The sequence below is a fragment of the Squalius cephalus genome (genome assembly GCF_949319135.1).
Source record: "Squalius cephalus genome assembly, chromosome: 3".
NCBI classification, from domain to species: domain Eukaryota; kingdom Metazoa; phylum Chordata; class Actinopteri; order Cypriniformes; family Leuciscidae; genus Squalius; species Squalius cephalus.
Window position 1 is genome coordinate 57,601,800 of NC_137124.1, and position 18,159 is coordinate 57,619,958.

An 18,159-nucleotide genomic window follows, 5' to 3' on the forward strand; every position below is an offset into this window, starting at 1 on the left:
TATATATATATATATATATATATATATATATATATATTATAAGAAAATGTGGGAAGTGAAAGCTGCCAGAACTATGCTAGGATGTTTTAGGTTGTTGCTTAAAGTGCTATTACCTTTCATGCTGTGTGTAATACAGCTGTTTGAGAATGTAAAATGTCTGCAGAGTTTTAAACATCAAAGCGCACAACAAATAAAGTTATTAGCCGTGTTTCCATTACCCTTCAAATTGCGCAAATTCTAATTGCGAATTAGAAATATGCCCAATGGAAACATGTCAATTTCGCATCAGTTTCTGGGTGTTTCTCCCTCATTTCTGCTTCAAGGTTCTCGATAAATTGTGCATTTCTTTGTTGTTTAGAATACAGTATTCCTGTATTACTTTTGTCTTTTATGAGTTTAATGAAGAACTCTGTCTTAGGTTACTTTTTATTGTATCCGTAGGTAAATTTGTCTGGTCTTCTATCCAAACACACCGCATCTTCTTTAAAGAATGATCAACCTGAACGTACGTCAGGTGACCTGTAAATGGGAAAAAAACTGTTTCCATTGCGATTTTGTGAAATATTACTTTTTTGAATTGCCTGAAAAACCACCACATGCGACCATAAAAACTTTTTTGCGTAATATATGGGAGTTTTTGTAAAACTGACGTGTTTCCAATGGGAGTGTTTTCAATTCGAAATTTCAATTTGCGCAATTTGAAGGGTTAAAGAAATGCGGCCAGTAATAGTGATTCTCGCCATGAAATAATTTATTCATAAATATGACTGTTACTCACAATATTCATGACAGAGAGCACATAGCTCACAACTCCTTTGCTTCCATGGTACTCCACCATTTTAGGATCAGCCACTACCAGAGTCTCGACCCACTTCTCAGAGCTGATGGATCTCTGTCTAATGCGCCTGCGCCGCTGCCGTCTCTCCCAGCGCTCTCGTTGCCTCTCCACCTGCTCTGCCTCTCCTAAAGGACCTAAAGAGAGGGAGAAATCACACTGGATGAAGGGAATGATGTGACATCTGGGCAAAATTATTTAGCCTCATTGAATCCCTGTGGGCCCTATCATACATCCGATGCAATGCAGCGCCAGACGCGACACAGGTGTTTTATTCTAGTTTCAGCCCAACGCAGTTATTTTTTTTTTTTGTCCTGCGCCACATTGTTTAAATAGCAAATGCATTTGCGCCCATGGGCTGCTGATCTGAAAAAGAGGTGTGTTAAGGATCATTGTTGGCACGTTGCTATTTTGAGGCAACTGAAATAGACTGAGCCATTGAGCAACTGAAACCTGGTCTGAAGTCAATAGCGCATTATTTTTTTGTTATTTAAAGAGCGCATTAGTAATATGAGCCTATAGGCGGGTCCACAACGCACACACACTCTGCTTATTACACACACAGGGAATCGCAGCAGCACACAAACATGCCAAATATTAAAAAATAAAAAGATTACAATGTAATAGATTATTATTGTGTACATAAAGATATGGTGGTCTGCTTAAAAGCTTTAATCTCGCACACGAGCAGATCTGTTTGCTCGCTAGAGAAGAGTCTTCCCACTTGCAAATTCCTCCATGTAAATAGCGAATCAGGCCATGGCGCGAGCGCAACTGGCTTTTAAAGGGAATGGGAGATGAGACTCTGATTGGTTTACGCCCAAAACACACCCATTACTCATTAAGAATATAGAAACAACCTTTTAGACCATGCGCCGGGAGCGCCGACCATTTTTCCCGTCGTTAAACTAGCAAAAGTGGATTCACTTGTGTGCCGTGCGCTTTAGACCATGTGCTTAGATACTTAAAATATGGCCCTAAGTCTGACCTCTGACCCCACATGTGGCGTTGGCTGTGTGCTCCCCGAACAGAGGCTGCACCAGCTGGCGTTCTGATTGGACAGCATGTCGCTTATAGATGGCGTGAGCCTGTGGGTTTGACTCTTCTTGTGCCGTCTCCAGTGGACTAATGAAAAATTCCTCTTCTGAGAGCTTGAACAGCCCTGTCTAGAGAGAACAGAAGGTCAAAGCAACAGGACACAAAATTAAACAGCTTAAGTACACATTCACTTTACATAATTACATAATTATTATCACTCAGCTTCTAACTGAAACTAAATAAAATAAAATAAGCATTTACAGAAATATCATAAAAATATATATATATATAAAAATATCTAATTTCAGCTATTTGCCAATGCAATTATTTATAAAAAGTTTTTTTGTTAAATATATTTATCATGGTAAAATGTACTATTAATTCATAAATATAACATAATTTTGCTTTTTGGGGTCATACTATATGACATTTTACACTATGAAATAGCGTTATCTTTGTCCAAAAAAAAAAAAAAAAAAAAAAAAAAAAGTATATATATATTTATTTATTTATTTATTTGGACAAAGATAAGGTTATTTCATATTGTAAAATGTTGTAAAAAGCTGTGAATTACTATGCTAAATTCTTTTTTTTTCACCTCTTCCATAATTTAAGAATTCAATCCAGAAATTGTGTGCTTATCATTGAAGAGGTGTATTCAAGACATTGTATGTATAAATTGCATTTTTTATGTATTTTCTAATACAAACATTCTAAGAAATAGTCAAGTCACATGTGTCAAGTCACTAACCGTAAATCAGGTTGCTATATATTTATATGAAAAAAGACAAATGTTACATGATCCCTGGTTTTTTGTTTCTTGTTTTTGCTATTTGGACTTTTATTTTGAAGTGTATTTTCTGTCCCAATCATTCACATCCTCATCATTAACAGCATAATAGAACGGTCAGGTTTGATAGGCCAGGTCCAAAAACCCACGAAACACAAGAAACACAAAACCAAACAACAGGGTAAGCTTTTTGTCTAGACTAAGTGGAATGATGCGATTTACCCAAGTAGGATTTTTTTCTGGATTACCTAGATCACCTGTATCAACATCCTTTGTTCAGCCTGAAACAACATTCCTTCCACACAGTTACAGCTTTAACCTTAACTCTAACCTCTGACCCAGGGGTGTCCAAACCTGCTCCAGGAGGTCTTGCAGAGTTTAGCTCCTACTTGCCTCTACACACCTGCCTGGATGTTTCTAGTATGCCTAGTAAGACCCTGAGGTTAAAATGTGTCTAATCGGGGTTAAAGCTAAATTTCGCAAGACAATGGCCCTCCAGGAGCAGGATTGGACACCCCTGCTCTAACCCTATCCTACTCACAGGGAGAATTACGGGAATGTTTCACTGTGAACCAGAACCAGACGTGATGCGATAAAATTCCAGTAACAAGCAATTTGTCTATCCACACTAGATGAGGCACGACTACGAGACAAGTGTACTGCACTCGCAACCAAATCGACTCAAAATCACAGCCAATTAAAAGAGCGCTCCTAGAGGCAAAGTTGCTCAGAAGGAGGAGTTCTACCATATTGTATGAATGTCGTGTGCATGTGCGAAAAAAACGTGTGAAAAACCTTGTCTTACAGCTGCTCGAAATTCTTTGCCCGATGTTTTTCAAGATACGCAAATGTCCTCGTAGACAAATGTGGCACGTTGGACAAAGACACTGCATGCCAGTTTTGGACCAACTGTTGCATAGCTATTGTCGTTTTTGGTTTTTTTCCCCATTTTTTTTTTGCCCATACATAGGTGTACCAATTTTGGGATGTAGGGATGTAGTGAAAGTGTCCATGCCCACTTCGTATGTTTTAGCGTCCCGTTGCGGATGTGTATCGAAATTTCGACTGTTTTTGATAATTAATGACAATCAGACTCCAGAGAATCTCTCTGCATAGGTTTGGTTCCGATCAGGTGAAAAACCTAGAACTAGTTAGCATTTTCGGTTTTTCGAAAAATCCGAAATACTCGAATCGATTCACAAATTTCAAAAATCGATATTCTAAATGTATAATAATGTGATGATGTAATTTCAAAGAAGGCGACAGTGCAGCGCCCACCAGACAGCTTAGAGAGAGCACAGGCTTGCAACGGAGGAAGCATTATGAATGAAGCTTTTACTTGACAACAGCAATTCATATCAATATCTTAACAAATAGAAAATAGCCTTAAGTAATGTTTAGTTTAGTTAGTTGAGCACGCGTCAAGCTTTTCTTGGGATTCCAAAAGATTCCCACCACTACCAATGTAATTGGTAAATAATTGGGTTCCAAGGATTCCAAAATAATTGCTTTTAGCGCCACCATTGAGCTGATTGGAATGAGCCTTGGTGACATTGTAGACGGGGTGGGTACTACCATCCCTCAAAGTTTCAACTCTTTACGACTTACGGTTTGGTCTGCCCGAACACTTTTAGGAGAGAATGTTGATTCTTGGAAATTCTAACAATTACAATAGGGTTAAACCCCTAAAAATATTATCAACAATGTTTGATTAAATAATTCCCTATTTTTACAATTCTACATAGGATCATACTGTGACACATCCAAATACAAGTATGCTTATGGACTCACCAGGCCATTGCAGGTGCTCACAGCTGCTTGACCCCAGGTCAGTTTACTGCTCCAGACATCTCCCAAGAAGAAGCAGAGAGAGTGGCCATGACCGTGAACTGTAGACCCTTGCAGGCCACCGTACCTCCGCTCTGTGAGGAATCCAGGCGCTAGTAGATGAGGGTTTAGGGTGAGGTTAAAGTGCAGGTCCTGACCACCATACTGCAGATGGTAGAAAACCCGGGCAAGGCTCTCTTTGTTTTTTGCCGTCTCTCTCCTCTGAATTCGACTCACGCGGTGGGACACAAGATTGGACAAAAACTGTCCTGATGAATCCACTCGGATAGGATGAACAACTTCATAGTTTGGAAATCCATCATCTACAAAAACAACAGGGTAACTATTAAGATAAAAACTGTCACATACCAGAGGGGTATTGCACAAAAGTAGAATTAAGAAAGCCAGGATAACAGAACAGTCGCGGCTTGACCTAGTTTAATCAGTGCATCCTGGCTTAATCCGTTGCACGTTTGCTGAGCCAGGATGAGAACGCGCGGATATGTCAAGCCGGGTGTATATAGTTTGGATAAATGCGCGTTCACGGCATTCTTAAAAAGATCACGAAATCGATCACAGAATCACCGATGCAAAAATGGACAAAACCCGTGCGGCATACTTTTCGCCTAATGAGCAAAAGCTTCTTATGGAAACGTATGAAGAAATTAAACATATAATATGTAAAAAAGGCAACACAGCTGCTGTAATAAAGCAAAGAGAGAATGCTTGGCAAATAATAGCGGACCGATTGAATGCATAAGTAGTCCAAATAACCAGTGCTCCACTGAAACCCTCATAATTACAATTCAAGGAGTTAGGCCCTACTTGTCATTTTCAAAAATAATTGTATACTTTGCCTTAAATGTGACCAGTGGACATGCATTTAACATGTAGAATAATTGCAAACACCTACCCACTATGTGCATCTATTTGATCTATTTAGTTTATTTTATGTCAATAATCTTTTTACTCTTATCAATTTGTATGTAGGTTTTGTTTCTAATTGATTTGATGTAATCTATAATCAGATAATTTGCTCTATTTTTATCCATCTAAAAGCCCCACATCATCACATAGCCTTCACCATACCTAGAGATTGGCATGGAGTTCTTTCCATAAGATCATCTCTCAATGCAAATCATTAGGCTAACTGAAATAAAACCATGCCAATCTCTAGGTATGGTGAAGGCTATGTGATGATGTGGGGCTATTTTAATTCCAAAGGCCAAGGGAACTTTATCAAGATGCATAGTATCCTGGATCCATGAAGTAACTGGCCTTTAAAAATAAAAATCTGCCTGCATCTATGGGAATTTAACATAGGGGTGTCCAGACTTATGCACCCTGTATTTTAAGGAAGAACATTTATTTATTTACGATACATTATTCATTCACAAAGAAAATTGGTGTCCTTAAAGGTTGGATTTTTCCTAATTTTTTTTAATTAAGGCATTAAGTTCAATTTCCAAAAGATGATTTTTTTATTCCTCTTTTTAGCATGGGTGTCTAAACTTATGCTTAGCACTGTATCTCATCAACTGCAATAAAATATAATATATTGATATTTTTTCTCATTCAACAGTACATTTCTACTCTATACTTGCATATTTAGATATACAGTCTATATTCTATTTCTCATATTGTATTGTATAGTTCTTTTGCACTGTGTTGGCATTCATTGTGGACAGTAAAGTAATAATTGCTCAGGAAAATCTGCTTTCCTCACTGGGTGTATGACAATAAATGCTTTAAATCTCGAATAATATTCATCAAACCTCTGACATTGAAATGAACAGCAGTTTTCAATAATAACTAAAATAACAGTACGCATACTTGGATGAATGACAGTATATCTAGTATTTTAATGCAGGACCATGAAGTGACTAAAACAAATTAATATCTAGTAGGATTTAGGGAGGAACTAGCCGATCAATCACTAGGATTAATCTTAGCCTGGTTGTTAGCCTGCTCCGGAGCAGGCTAGCTGCAAAGTGTAAATCTCCATAGTAACTTAATGTAGATTAATTTAGCCTCCCTTCATGCAACCGAGTCAGGGCTAAATTCAGCCAGGATAACTGGAAAATCCCAGCTTAATCCCTTATCTTGCTTTTGTGCAATACCCCCCTGAAGTGGAATTGTTAAATAGTTATACTTTGTGCCAAAAGACAAATCGGATGAAAAAAAAAACATATATTTGCGATCTGAGCCCCATCTTTCAATTTGTGGTTGCGTCTACCGTTGTTGAGGTTTTACTTAAATTGGGATGTAAAGTTCACAGTTTTTAAAGTGCCCTTATTATGCTACTTTAAAGGGTCCTCCTAATTTTGTTTTGGAGATCTCCTACAATAGGTTATATGCATCCAAGGTCAAAAAAGACTTTCATTTATTTTCTCATAATATACTATGCATTGCAGCATCAGCTCTATTCTCACATCTGAAACGGTTGGTCTACTCTGCTCTGATTGGTCAGATGGCTCAGTGTGTTGTGATTGGTCTGCTCTGCTCTGATTGGTCAGATGGCTCAGTCTGTTGTGATTGGTCTACTCTGCTCTGATTGGTTAGATGGTTCAGTGTGTTGTGATTGGTCTGCTCTGCTCTGATTGGTCAGACGGCTCAGTCTGTTGTGATTGGTCTACTCTGCTCTGATTGGTCAGATGGCTCAGTGTGTTGTGATTGGTCTACTCTGCTCTGATTGGTCAGATGACCCAGTCTGTTATGATTGATCTGCTTTGCTCTGATTGGTTAGATGGCTCAGTGTGTTGTGATTGGTCTGCTCTGCTCTGATTGGTCAGATGGCTCAGTCTTTTGTGATTGGTCTACTCTGCTCTGATTGGTTAGATGGCTCAGTCTGTTGTGATTGGTCTACTCTGCTCTGATTGGTCAGATGGCTCAGTGTGTTGTGATTGGTCTACTCTGCTCTGATTTGTCAGATGGCCCAGTCTGTTGTAATTGATCTACTCTGCTCTGATTGGTCAGATGACCCAGTCTGTTGTAATTGATCTACTCTGCTCTGATTGGTCAGATGGCCCAGTCTGTTGTAATTGATCTACTCTGCTCTGATTGGTCAGATGGCCCAGTCTGTTGTGATTGATCTACTCTGGTCTGATTGGTTAGGTGACCCATTCTGATATGACTGATCTACTCTGCTCTGATTGGTCAGATGACCCAGTCTGTTGTGATTGATCTACTCTGGTCTGATTGGTTAGGTGACCCAGTCTGTTGTGATTGATCTACTCTGCTCTGATTGGTTAGGTGACCCATTCTGATATGACTGATCTACTCTGCTCTGATTGGTCAGATGACCCAGTCTGTTGTGATTGATCTACTCTGGTCTGATTGGTTAGGTGACCCAGTCTGTTGTGATTGATCTACTCTGCTCTGATTGGTTAGGTGACCCATTCTGTTATGACTGATCTACTCTGCTCTGATTGGTCAAATGACCCAGTCTGTTGTAATTGGTTGACCTCTTACAGCACGTCAGAAACCAAGCGGCCATTACCATATCTGATTTTCAGCCCCGGATCTTCCTCAACACTTGAATACACAGTGATACAAACAGGCACGATGGTGTCGGTTACAGTATCAATTTGAGTGTGAAGTATCAAAAAGACCCCAGCCCTGGAAATATGGGGGGCATAATGGGGTTTATTTAACTATTATAACTATCAATTTGGTTACTGCAAGTAGGTTAGTAAGCTTTTTGTAAAGTAGTCAATGTAAAGAAATAATAATTAATCAAAAATAATTAGTAAATAATAAATCTTCAGGAATAGTACATAAAAAATAATAATGGGCAGTAAATTAATACAAATACAATAACCTATAACCAATAACCTTTTTTTTTTTATTTGGCATGCACAAATGAAAATGAAAATGCACAATTTAAATTGACTGTGCTGAAGAGCTGCAAATAACATGCAAGACATGAGCTCATTATTCCAGCCATTACTGCTGTTTGAAGGCTTGCGTAAATATTTAGTTTATACATATGCTTCAACTAAGTTCAATGGTACAAAACTCAAATGTTTAGTATAGTGTCCTGGAAACCACTTAGAACTGCACTGTTGTGGCAAGTTTTGCATGGATAAGCACCCCTTACTTTTTCCTTCAGGGAATGTAAAAATCATGTATATAGATTGCATTTTACAAACAACTAAATAGTAATGTTTTATGTTGTTCACAACTTCTTATTGTCTTACGGTGCACTAAAGTACCAATGAATAATATTTTATCAGAGTTTGAACTCTGATAAAATATTATTCATTGGTACTTTAGTGCACCGTAAGACAATAAGAAGTTGTGAACAACATAAAACATTACTATTTCAGGATTTTTGATTTCAGGATTTTTGTGGATTGTGTGACAGTGTGGCTGCAGTGCAACTGACTAATCATTTCATTTCCTATGACTTGCAAAACAATTGAATTGTACATTGAATAATTCATGAAACAAATCCATGAATCATCATAAAGCAGTAAGCAGATGTCTGTCATTCTATTCAAACAATAGACCAGAATAATTCTTACAGAAGGATTTATAGCAATTCTGCGCCATAGTAAAGACTAAAATATCTAGTCTGTTTAAAGAAGTTTAAACAGTCTTTGTTATATGACTTGACTCTGTTCATTGGCAGCCCTGTTGCTTTGACCTCCATGATTGTGGAAGCAGAGGGAAACAGCAGTGTCCTCCATGAAATGGGATATGGAGTTGCTTCATCTGGGAAAAAATAACTCAAAACCACACAAACGCCTCTGAGAGAACAGTGGCATGTGACATTGATATTTAGAAACAATTCACATTACAGTATCTTTTTTTATCTTACACTTTAATATAGTTATTCACACCAGCACTAAATCACACACACACAAAAATTGATTACAGGTTGTCCAAAATACTTACTATACTATTAAAGGGTAAAACACACAGTTTCTGCCAATCTCATGTTAATCTTGAGTACCTATAGAGTAGTATTGCATCCTTCATATCTCAGAAGAGTCTTTAGTTTTATCTGATTTATAAAAGACATATACATGCAGCTGTACTGGTTCTTTCCAAAACGTTTTCCAATTGAGGAGTATTACGTTTTTGGCTGCAATCAAACCTACCATTAGAGCGAGCTGATGAGTATGAGGGATAGTATCCATTACATCAGAATAGCCAAAAATAGCCAGATTGTGGTCAGGTTGAATGTTAATACTGTACGTGCTTGAAAACAATAAAAAAATGTTTAATCAGAAATCATACAGAATATGGGGCAAAACCTAAATAAATATGCCAATGTCCCCTCCGGGGTATCTTGCACTTATCGCATTGAGAAGATTTGGAGGGAAATATTTTGTTTAATCTAGTTTTGGAGTAACGAATGGGGTGTATAACTTTGAACTGGATTCATTTATATCTTGAATTTACAGAACAGCTGTTTATTCTCGACAGGCCTTCTTCCCAGATCTCAATAGACACTCAGACACTTCAACGGTCAGCTCAATAGACCAGGCTACTTTAAGGTAGTTGGTGCATATAGATGTTGCAAAAGCACGAACAAAACGAGAATTAGAAGATAAAATAGCATTAATTAAATGGTTTTCAGCATAGGCTGTAAGGCTATGTGTGTAAGGCTGGGGAAAAATTAAAAATTGGGGTTTCAATCACCAATACATTTTTGGGTTTCAGGATTTTTTTTAACTAAAATTTGTATAAAGACGATTCTCAACTATGTTATGAAAGATATAACGGAATGAATTGATATACCATTTTATTTTATGCAATATGTGGGTAAAATGGCCGTAAATTAATATTCCCATTCAATGCAATGTATCTATACGCTGTTTCTAATTTGCACATTAATGTGTTCTTGGAGCAACATTTAATGAAAAAAGAAGTGTAATAATTGGAGTAATAATTAGCAACATTTGAATAATAATATCTAATATTTCATAGGAATATTGATGTATAATTTATTTCCATATTCACTTGTTGTGTTTCCCAAAATGCCTGATAAACATGATTTAAGTCCTGATGCCTCTACAGTGGACACGTATGAAATCAACGCCCTGTTCTGAAACAAAGTAATTTTTTGATTTGAAACCCCATAAGGTTTATGAAATACAATTTGAAAAGTAGTCCGATTTAAATTATAATTACAATATATTATCATATTTCCATAAGAGTGCTACATTTAATCACTAAATTAATGTAAGACATTTTTTAAAAACCAAGGAGAAGTTGTTTTCATGGTGAAACCTCCAAATATTTGGTCTCTCTGAAAAGCCCTGAATGTGCTCTTTACAGGACACCCAGGTCGTGACATGTGACATCTATGGTGTCAGAGAAATTCACTAAAATATAATGTCCACTACAGTGGACAAAAGTCTATTCCTGGGTCCCATTTAGTACTATTACTAATATTAGAAACCAATTCAGACGTTACCAAAAAGTAATAATTTCTAGTGTATGATTTATGAACATCTGACAATCTGTCAGATGCTGAAGCCTCCAAATATCAACCAAATTTCTAGATTTGAAGTTTGTATGGAGGTAATTGTAGGTGGTGGTTTTGAGGAAAGTATCCATATAGGGATCTAAGTATATAACATTTGGGGAGTTTGCATCTGTCATCAAAATTGGGGCCATATTGAGCAAAGTTTTCGGGAGAGAATTAATATGTCCAGATATCATTAGCCTATATCTTACCATGGCTTACCATAGTGAACCAGGGTAAGACAAAAACTGCTGATATATTTATTCTTTTAAATGTTGTTCATTTTGAACAAAACATTACATATATTTAATAAACAGCATAGTCCAATATGTTGTTTTAAAATAATAAACAAAGCAAACTTTTTATGAAATATTTCAAATTGCAAAGTGTGATTGTGCTAAAATAAATGCCACTTTAAAATAAATAAATAAATAAATAAATACTTTTTGTTCAAGCTCCATTGTGGAGAACTGGACAGGACTGATGATAAATTGATTCTTATAAATTTTGTTAATTTTGAACAAAAAGTTAGTAGCCTACTGTATTGTATCTTTAATAAACAGCATAGGCCTGTATGTTACACAAAGCAAACTTTTTATGAAATATTTCAAAGTCTGATGTGCTAAAATAAATGGCTCTTGTGGGCACTGTAGCCTGTTCAAGCTCCATTGTGACAATCAGCTGACAATGAGACTAAACAAAGCTGCAAATCACGGCGTGGGACTGTAATGAGACACAGCTCAACCCACTCACCTGTGTGTTGATTATCTCCGCTCGTGTTTGTGCTCTCGAGAATGGACAGAAGCCCAGCTGTTATCACAAACAAGAGAAAAAAACTCGCTGGTCCCAAAACTTTCCTCCCGCAGTCCAGCTGAACCATCATGTCAAACTGCACAGAGGGGAAGACAGATCACTCCTGGTACATCTACAGTCCATTTAAATGGAGATGGTTTGAGTAGGAACTTTTGCCTCAGCCTAATGCATCGGTGGTTTGGACCCATCACACAAAAGAACGGTGCATTTATTACGCCAGAGATCTGCAATGATCATCATCAGTCCGAAGCAAATAACCCAGCATGATAAAGTCTGTGAATCTGTGAATCCGGTGCAGGGGCGATTCTGGACTCCGCTAAATCATCTGGGACGACTGGAGTTACTGATGCCGCACACAGAAGAGCAGAGAACTGTGTGTGTCTCAGTAAAACTTTGTCAAAGTTCCGCCCTCTAGTTGGAGGAGGAGGAGGAGGAGGAAGAGGGTTTCTTTGTGCTCAGTGTGTCAGACTGAACTGAACCCGTTCTAGTCTTTGTTTGGTGCTTTCCGTGTTCAGGGACTCTCATCTCATCATTTAAACACCACTTAACCATTTGACATCGCATAGAGCAGTAGTAGATGAACGAACGGAAGAGTTCCGTCTGTGCAGTTTTATTTATTGGTTTATGAACACGTCAGTCGGACGGTCGTTGCGTTTTATCATTCGTCATTGCAGTTATAATACTTGACCTGCGTTCTGTTCAATTCCTTTTACTTACGGATTGCTGTTTTTGAACGCTAGCATGTGTCCATTTTGTTGAGAGCATTAATAATAATGGCAATAATCATCAGCTTATGTCCCTCAATTAATCCATCAAAGATATTCTTGATCTTAAAGGTGCATCATAATCGTATTATTGTTATTAGCCTATTTGTTTATCTCCACTTGGATGTCCACTTTATCTCCACTTATTTTATGTTACACAGAATAAATAAAGTCTTATAGACCGTATGAAGCCACGCCCCTTTTCAGCGCTCGTTGTGTTCTGTTTTCCGGTTTGTAATTCCACAGCATGAAGGTAAGATCTTACAAATTTATGAATGAACCGCTCGTTTTAAAATCTTCCAGGTAACATTCATGACATCTAATTCAAACATTACAATATCATGATAACTTTCCCTAACACTACAGTAAGTAAATCAACTTTACTCTTCAACAGCGATGCCACAGAAATATACAGAGCTACCGCAAAAACGGAAGTTCAAAGACAAAATGGCTGCATGCTTGTTTCTCTGGCACATAAGGTCTACATGTTTGGAACAACATTTATAATGGCAGAATTTTTATTTTTGGGTGAATTATCCCTTTAACACCTAGGCTACTATGTTATTGTCCATTGCTGTGTTGCACTGATGAAGTGCATTTATGTATTGTGCCAGTAATCTACCATTCCATTTAACATTCTAGCTCATGAACTGAAAGGCTGAAAACCGAAAATGCTATGATTTAGAAAGTACCAAACTGCAGATGTATCTGAGTGTCCATCAAGTGCCCCCTCTAGTGGACACTAGCAAGCAAACATATTTCATGTCAATTTTCAAGTCATTCCCATCTAGCATTGCAGATATGATAAGATCAGACTTGATTGACTCTAGGAGCTTTCAACAGGAACTGGAAAGCAAACCTTATAACCCAATAAAATACGCAAATAGAGAATTAGAATTAAATGTTAAACCATTCGGCATTGCACTAAGATGCAAACCACGGGTTTTTTTTTCAGTGCCATCTTGTGTTATTTAGTCACTCTCCCTCAATTTTTTTCAGATGCTTTATCATGACATGACGTCAAGTGTGCGGTCAGTGGTGTATCCAGTGCGCGCGCTCCACAGGCGCGCACTTCAGCATAAAGCGCGTGCTGACAGGTACACTATCACGTCGCTTACACGCATGGGAATCTGTTGCAGATATATCCGTTTCTATTTTTTTGTGTGACACAATACTATATCAGACTGAGTGATATGCGATTGTCCACCGGGCACCTGTTGGAGAGCTCTTTCAGAAACAATGGGTGACATTCTCAATCTCAACCACAGTGGATGGGGAAGTCTGAACAGGAGTTTCACGGGTCTCCACAAGTTCAGCAGTCTGGAGGACATCGATGTGAGTGCTGACGGAAGCCTCGTCCTGAGGATCATCATCTCGGCTGTTTACTCCGCGGTGTGCGCCGTGGGTTTGGTCGGGAATCTTTTGGTGTTTTTCCTGATGAAGATCAGACAAGGACGAAAGAAATCCATCATTAATGTCTTTGTCATCAATTTAGCTGTCACCGACTTCCAGTTCGTTCTGACCTTGCCCTTCTGGGCAGTGGATACGGTGTTGGATTTCAGCTGGCCGTTTGGTAACGCGATGTGCAAGATCATTTTATCAGTCACTGTGATGAACATGTACGCGAGCGTGTTCTTTCTCACCGCGATGAGCATCACGCGCTACTGGTCTGTCGCGTCCGCCTTAAAAGTCCCTTCTCGAACGAAGTGTGTGTCCGTGAAGTGGATCTGCGCTGTGTTGTGGATCCTGGCGACTGTCGCAACAGCTCCAACATCTATTTTCTCCACCGTGACAGTTGTGGCAGGTGAAAAACTCTGTCTCCTCAAGTTTCCAGAAGGACACGACTGGCTCGCGTTGTATCACCTGCAGAAAATAGTCGTTGCGTTTATCATGCCCATGTTCATTCTCTCAGTGTGTTATCTTTTACTTCTGAGGTTTATCCAAAAGAGGGGTTCCAACAACCCTCAGAGAAGACGATCTAAAGTAGCAAAGTCTGTAACGGTGGTGGTGCTCTCGTTCTTCATCTGCTGGATGCCGAACCACGCGATCACTCTGTGGGGAGTTCTGGTGAAACTCAACGCCGTGCACTGGGACAAGTCATACTACATGGTGCACACTTACGTTTTCCCCGTGACTGTTTGTCTTGCCCATACTAACAGCTGCTTAAACCCAGTTTTGTATTGTTTAATGCGACGGGAGTTTAGGAAAACGTTACATAGTTTCTTTTGGCGCGTCTCGTCACCTGTTCTTTCGAACGTTGGGAAACTCCATGGATACAGTGGAGGAAGCAATCAAACGCACGATGACGCACACATTGGAATTCATTTAAACGTGATTGACGCACAACTCTGCCAACAATCCAGACAATAGACCAAATCCTGACAGCTTTCACAGGACAATTATAGTACTTTATAGTAAAATTACTCTATATTATAGTAAATATTAGAGTGTTTTTGAACGATACTATAGTAAAGGTACTACAGTAAACTGTATTACAAAAACTATAGTAATTTATAGTAAACTTATTATAGAGAATGTAGTAAAATTTCTCTAGTAAGTACTATAACGTTTTTTAACCATATTATAGTAAAGATACTACAGTAGTTTAACAACTGACGATAGTTAATACTACAGTATCCTGTATTATAAATTAACAAAGTATTGTAAATACTATACTATCCTATAGTATACTACAATACAATTCAGTTTACTGTAGTAAGAACTAAAGTATACTACAGTATTTACTACAGTTTATCAGTTTTCTATAGTTATGCTGTAGTATTCATTAAAAAAAGTTTAGTAAATACTATAATATACTACAGTTTACTATAGTAAATCCTAAAATTTACTACAGTATTTTTCCATGTTGGACAGGTTCTGTTAACTGATGCAACAATGGGCTGATTTCTTTCTGTTTCTGATGAACCAAAGGCTGCTCACGAGAAGGTTATGACTTAAAGAACAATGATTGAGTGTGACTTGAACAGTTTTAAATGTGTTTTATTCGTTTGCCCACATACATGCTGGATGTCTGAGTTAAACCTAATGGCTTAAAATACACTCTAAAAAATACTGGGTGGTTTCAACACATGTTTGGGTCAAATATAGACAAACCTAACTGTTGGTTTAAACTTTCAGTGTTTTTTAGAGCTGTACGGTGCACATTTTGTCTTGCATCTAAACTATTTTTCCTGCTATTATATTTAATTTATTTTCATGTTTTGATCTTTTCATGTGATTGAAGTATGTGTAAATTTGAGAAATAAAAAATACACTTAAATGTAAAGATACTCTGAGGTCTGATTCTGTGCTTGCATGTACTGTATGAGTTTTAATCATTTATTAATATGAACTGTAATACATTTATTTCAAGACAATTCTGAAAATGCTGTCATCATTTAGTTCCAAACATCTATGACTTTCTTTCTTCTGTATAACACAAAAGATTATATTTCACAATATTTGTCACTTAACATCCGTCTTCATCAGGAGACGGAGAGTGGGGTAAGATGTGCCAGTGGGTAAGATGTGATCTACCAAACTGTGCACATTATTTATGCTAATCTGTTTTGTGCATGTCAGAGACAGCAGATAATGTATAAAACCATGTAAATCTCTGGGCTAAAGATAAATGGTTAAATTAATGACAGCTGTGGAATAAAGAGATGCTCAACTAACAGAAAGCTTTGCATCTGAGAGCAGGAATAATGTTACATTAACGTCTCATTGATAAACCTGAAACAGGAGCCATACTGACTATTCTGAGTGAGCGCTGGCAAAGAAAAGACAAAAATAATTTCAAACGATTTTACTGCTGAAGAAATAGTTGCAGTCCAACTAGTTAAAAATCATATTGCATCGTAGAGGAAAAAAAAGTCAATGCCAGCAAAGAGATTGAAAACCACACACCAAATGAATTTTATCTGGACTAGAGAAGGTCTAGCAAAAATATTTTTATTTTATAAACTGAATAGTGCAAAGAAGCATTTGTTTTGAATATGAATTGTTGAAGACCTTCTATTATACCACCAATGTCAAATTTCTGAATACTTGCATATCAATTATTGATGAACAGTGTCTTCTTTTTATACAAAATATGCAGAAAACAGTACTCATGCTAAGATCACTCACCAAACTTCCTTAAAACGTGGTTTATCATATATATTTCATCGCATCTGTTCTGAGAAAGAGGATTTTGAGGTTAAAGGATCTGATATGCAGATTGGATATCCCAATTAGTGTCTCGACCGCCCTTGTTGATGCCCAGCGTAACTTTCATGATACTATTGCACTTCTTGTGCTAAATATATTAGATGCACATCATTTACACATCCTCGTACATATAAAACATATAAGCTCAGACAACTGATCACTTGCAGGAGCATGTGAATTTCTACATTCATTGAATTTTCTATGCTTGCACTACATTAAACTGAATCAGCATTTCACTTGTTATTGCCTGCATAGGATGAAGTGAGTTGTTGTATTCCTCATTTGTAAGTGGCTTTGGATAAAAGCATCTGCTAAATGAATAAATGCAAATGTGAATTCAAGCATTTAACAAACACTTTGGTAAATGAGCCTAATGGCACAAATGGTTTGATTTCTGTTTTTAACAGCTTTTAAAAAGCCAACCAACACATATCTAGTGAACACACGGAGAAGACGTCACACATCGCACTAAAAGCCCAGCCTGCAGTGTTTTCAGAGAAGTGTTGGCACAACATCTTCAGGACTCCCTCAAGTGGAAGGTGCATGTATTAGTTTAGCTCACACTTTTATGAGTGAATGACAACTGCTTATTGAAGGCTGTTCCAAAAATATAAGAAATGCTTTTGCAATAGATGTCGAGCGAACGGAAAATTTCTTGGGGGATTGACAAATATTTTTTTCTTAACATCTTATATTTTTCAGGAGCTTATTAGTATGTGCATAACTGCAGATGCATGTTGTTTTGGTTTGTCAGGGTTGGAATCTTTTAGTCTGACTGGCATTTCTCATAATTCTCTCTCACCTCTCAGTGAAGAGCAGTGTTGGGGTAACGCATTACAATTAGAGCAACTTATGTATTCAGATTACTTTATTTCATGTAACTAAGACATTACTTTTAAAATGACAAAAATCTGAGTATACCTTTTCAAAAAAAGTAATGCAAGTTACTTTGTTTTCCCATTAATTGACTGACAGCTCTTTTGTCCCCATGTTGAGAGAAGGTGACGCTGTGTAAATATGATGTTTTTTGTACTTCTAGACTAAATGTGAGCATTTACTCATCTCACTTGCACAAAAACACATTCCTCAAATGAATAAAAATGGTTAAATGCTACCTGCAATAATTAATTATGTTAAATGACATATATACTTTATGAATTTCATCTCACTTTATTAAACAGTTTCTTTGCTGCTGACCTTTGATGATCAAGCAAAAAACTATTTTTAGATAAACATCATATTTGTGTTTCATTATTCTGTTTTAATTGCTGATCTTCACCTGTGTCCTATTCTTCCGTGATCCAGAATGGCTGAAAGGGTTGTTTGATGTTTTTTTTTTTTTTTTTTTTTTTTTTTTTAAGGTTTACACATTTGAATTAATAGTAAAATTCCATCAAAATGG

At 37.4% G+C, this 18,159-nt stretch overlaps 2 protein-coding genes across 2 annotated transcripts in view; one reads left to right on the top strand and one right to left on the bottom strand.

The window, feature by feature from the left end:
• The window catches only part of adamts7 (a disintegrin-like and metallopeptidase (reprolysin type) with thrombospondin type 1 motif, 7), a 99,458-nt gene extending 87,091 nt beyond the window's left edge, over positions 1–12,367 (bottom strand). Inside the window, exons 1-4 of the mRNA XM_079864946.1 lie at positions 11,722–12,367; positions 4,455–4,813; positions 1,824–2,001; positions 779–972 (exon numbers count right to left, since the gene is read on the bottom strand). Of these exons, the coding sequence (XP_079721072.1) occupies positions 779–972; positions 1,824–2,001; positions 4,455–4,813; positions 11,722–11,851 (861 nt within the window). The 5' untranslated portion in view covers positions 11,852–12,367. The remainder of the gene's footprint in view (positions 1–778; positions 973–1,823; positions 2,002–4,454; positions 4,814–11,721) is intronic.
• Positions 12,368–13,506: 1,139 nt separating this feature from the next.
• Positions 13,507–15,042, top strand: rxfp3.3a2 (relaxin family peptide receptor 3.3a2). Its single transcript, XM_079867586.1, has one exon. The coding sequence runs from the start codon at positions 13,785–13,787 to the stop codon at positions 14,913–14,915; it is 1,131 nt and encodes a 376-aa protein (XP_079723712.1). The 5' UTR covers positions 13,507–13,784; the 3' UTR covers positions 14,916–15,042.
• Positions 15,043–18,159: the final 3,117 nt, after the last annotated feature.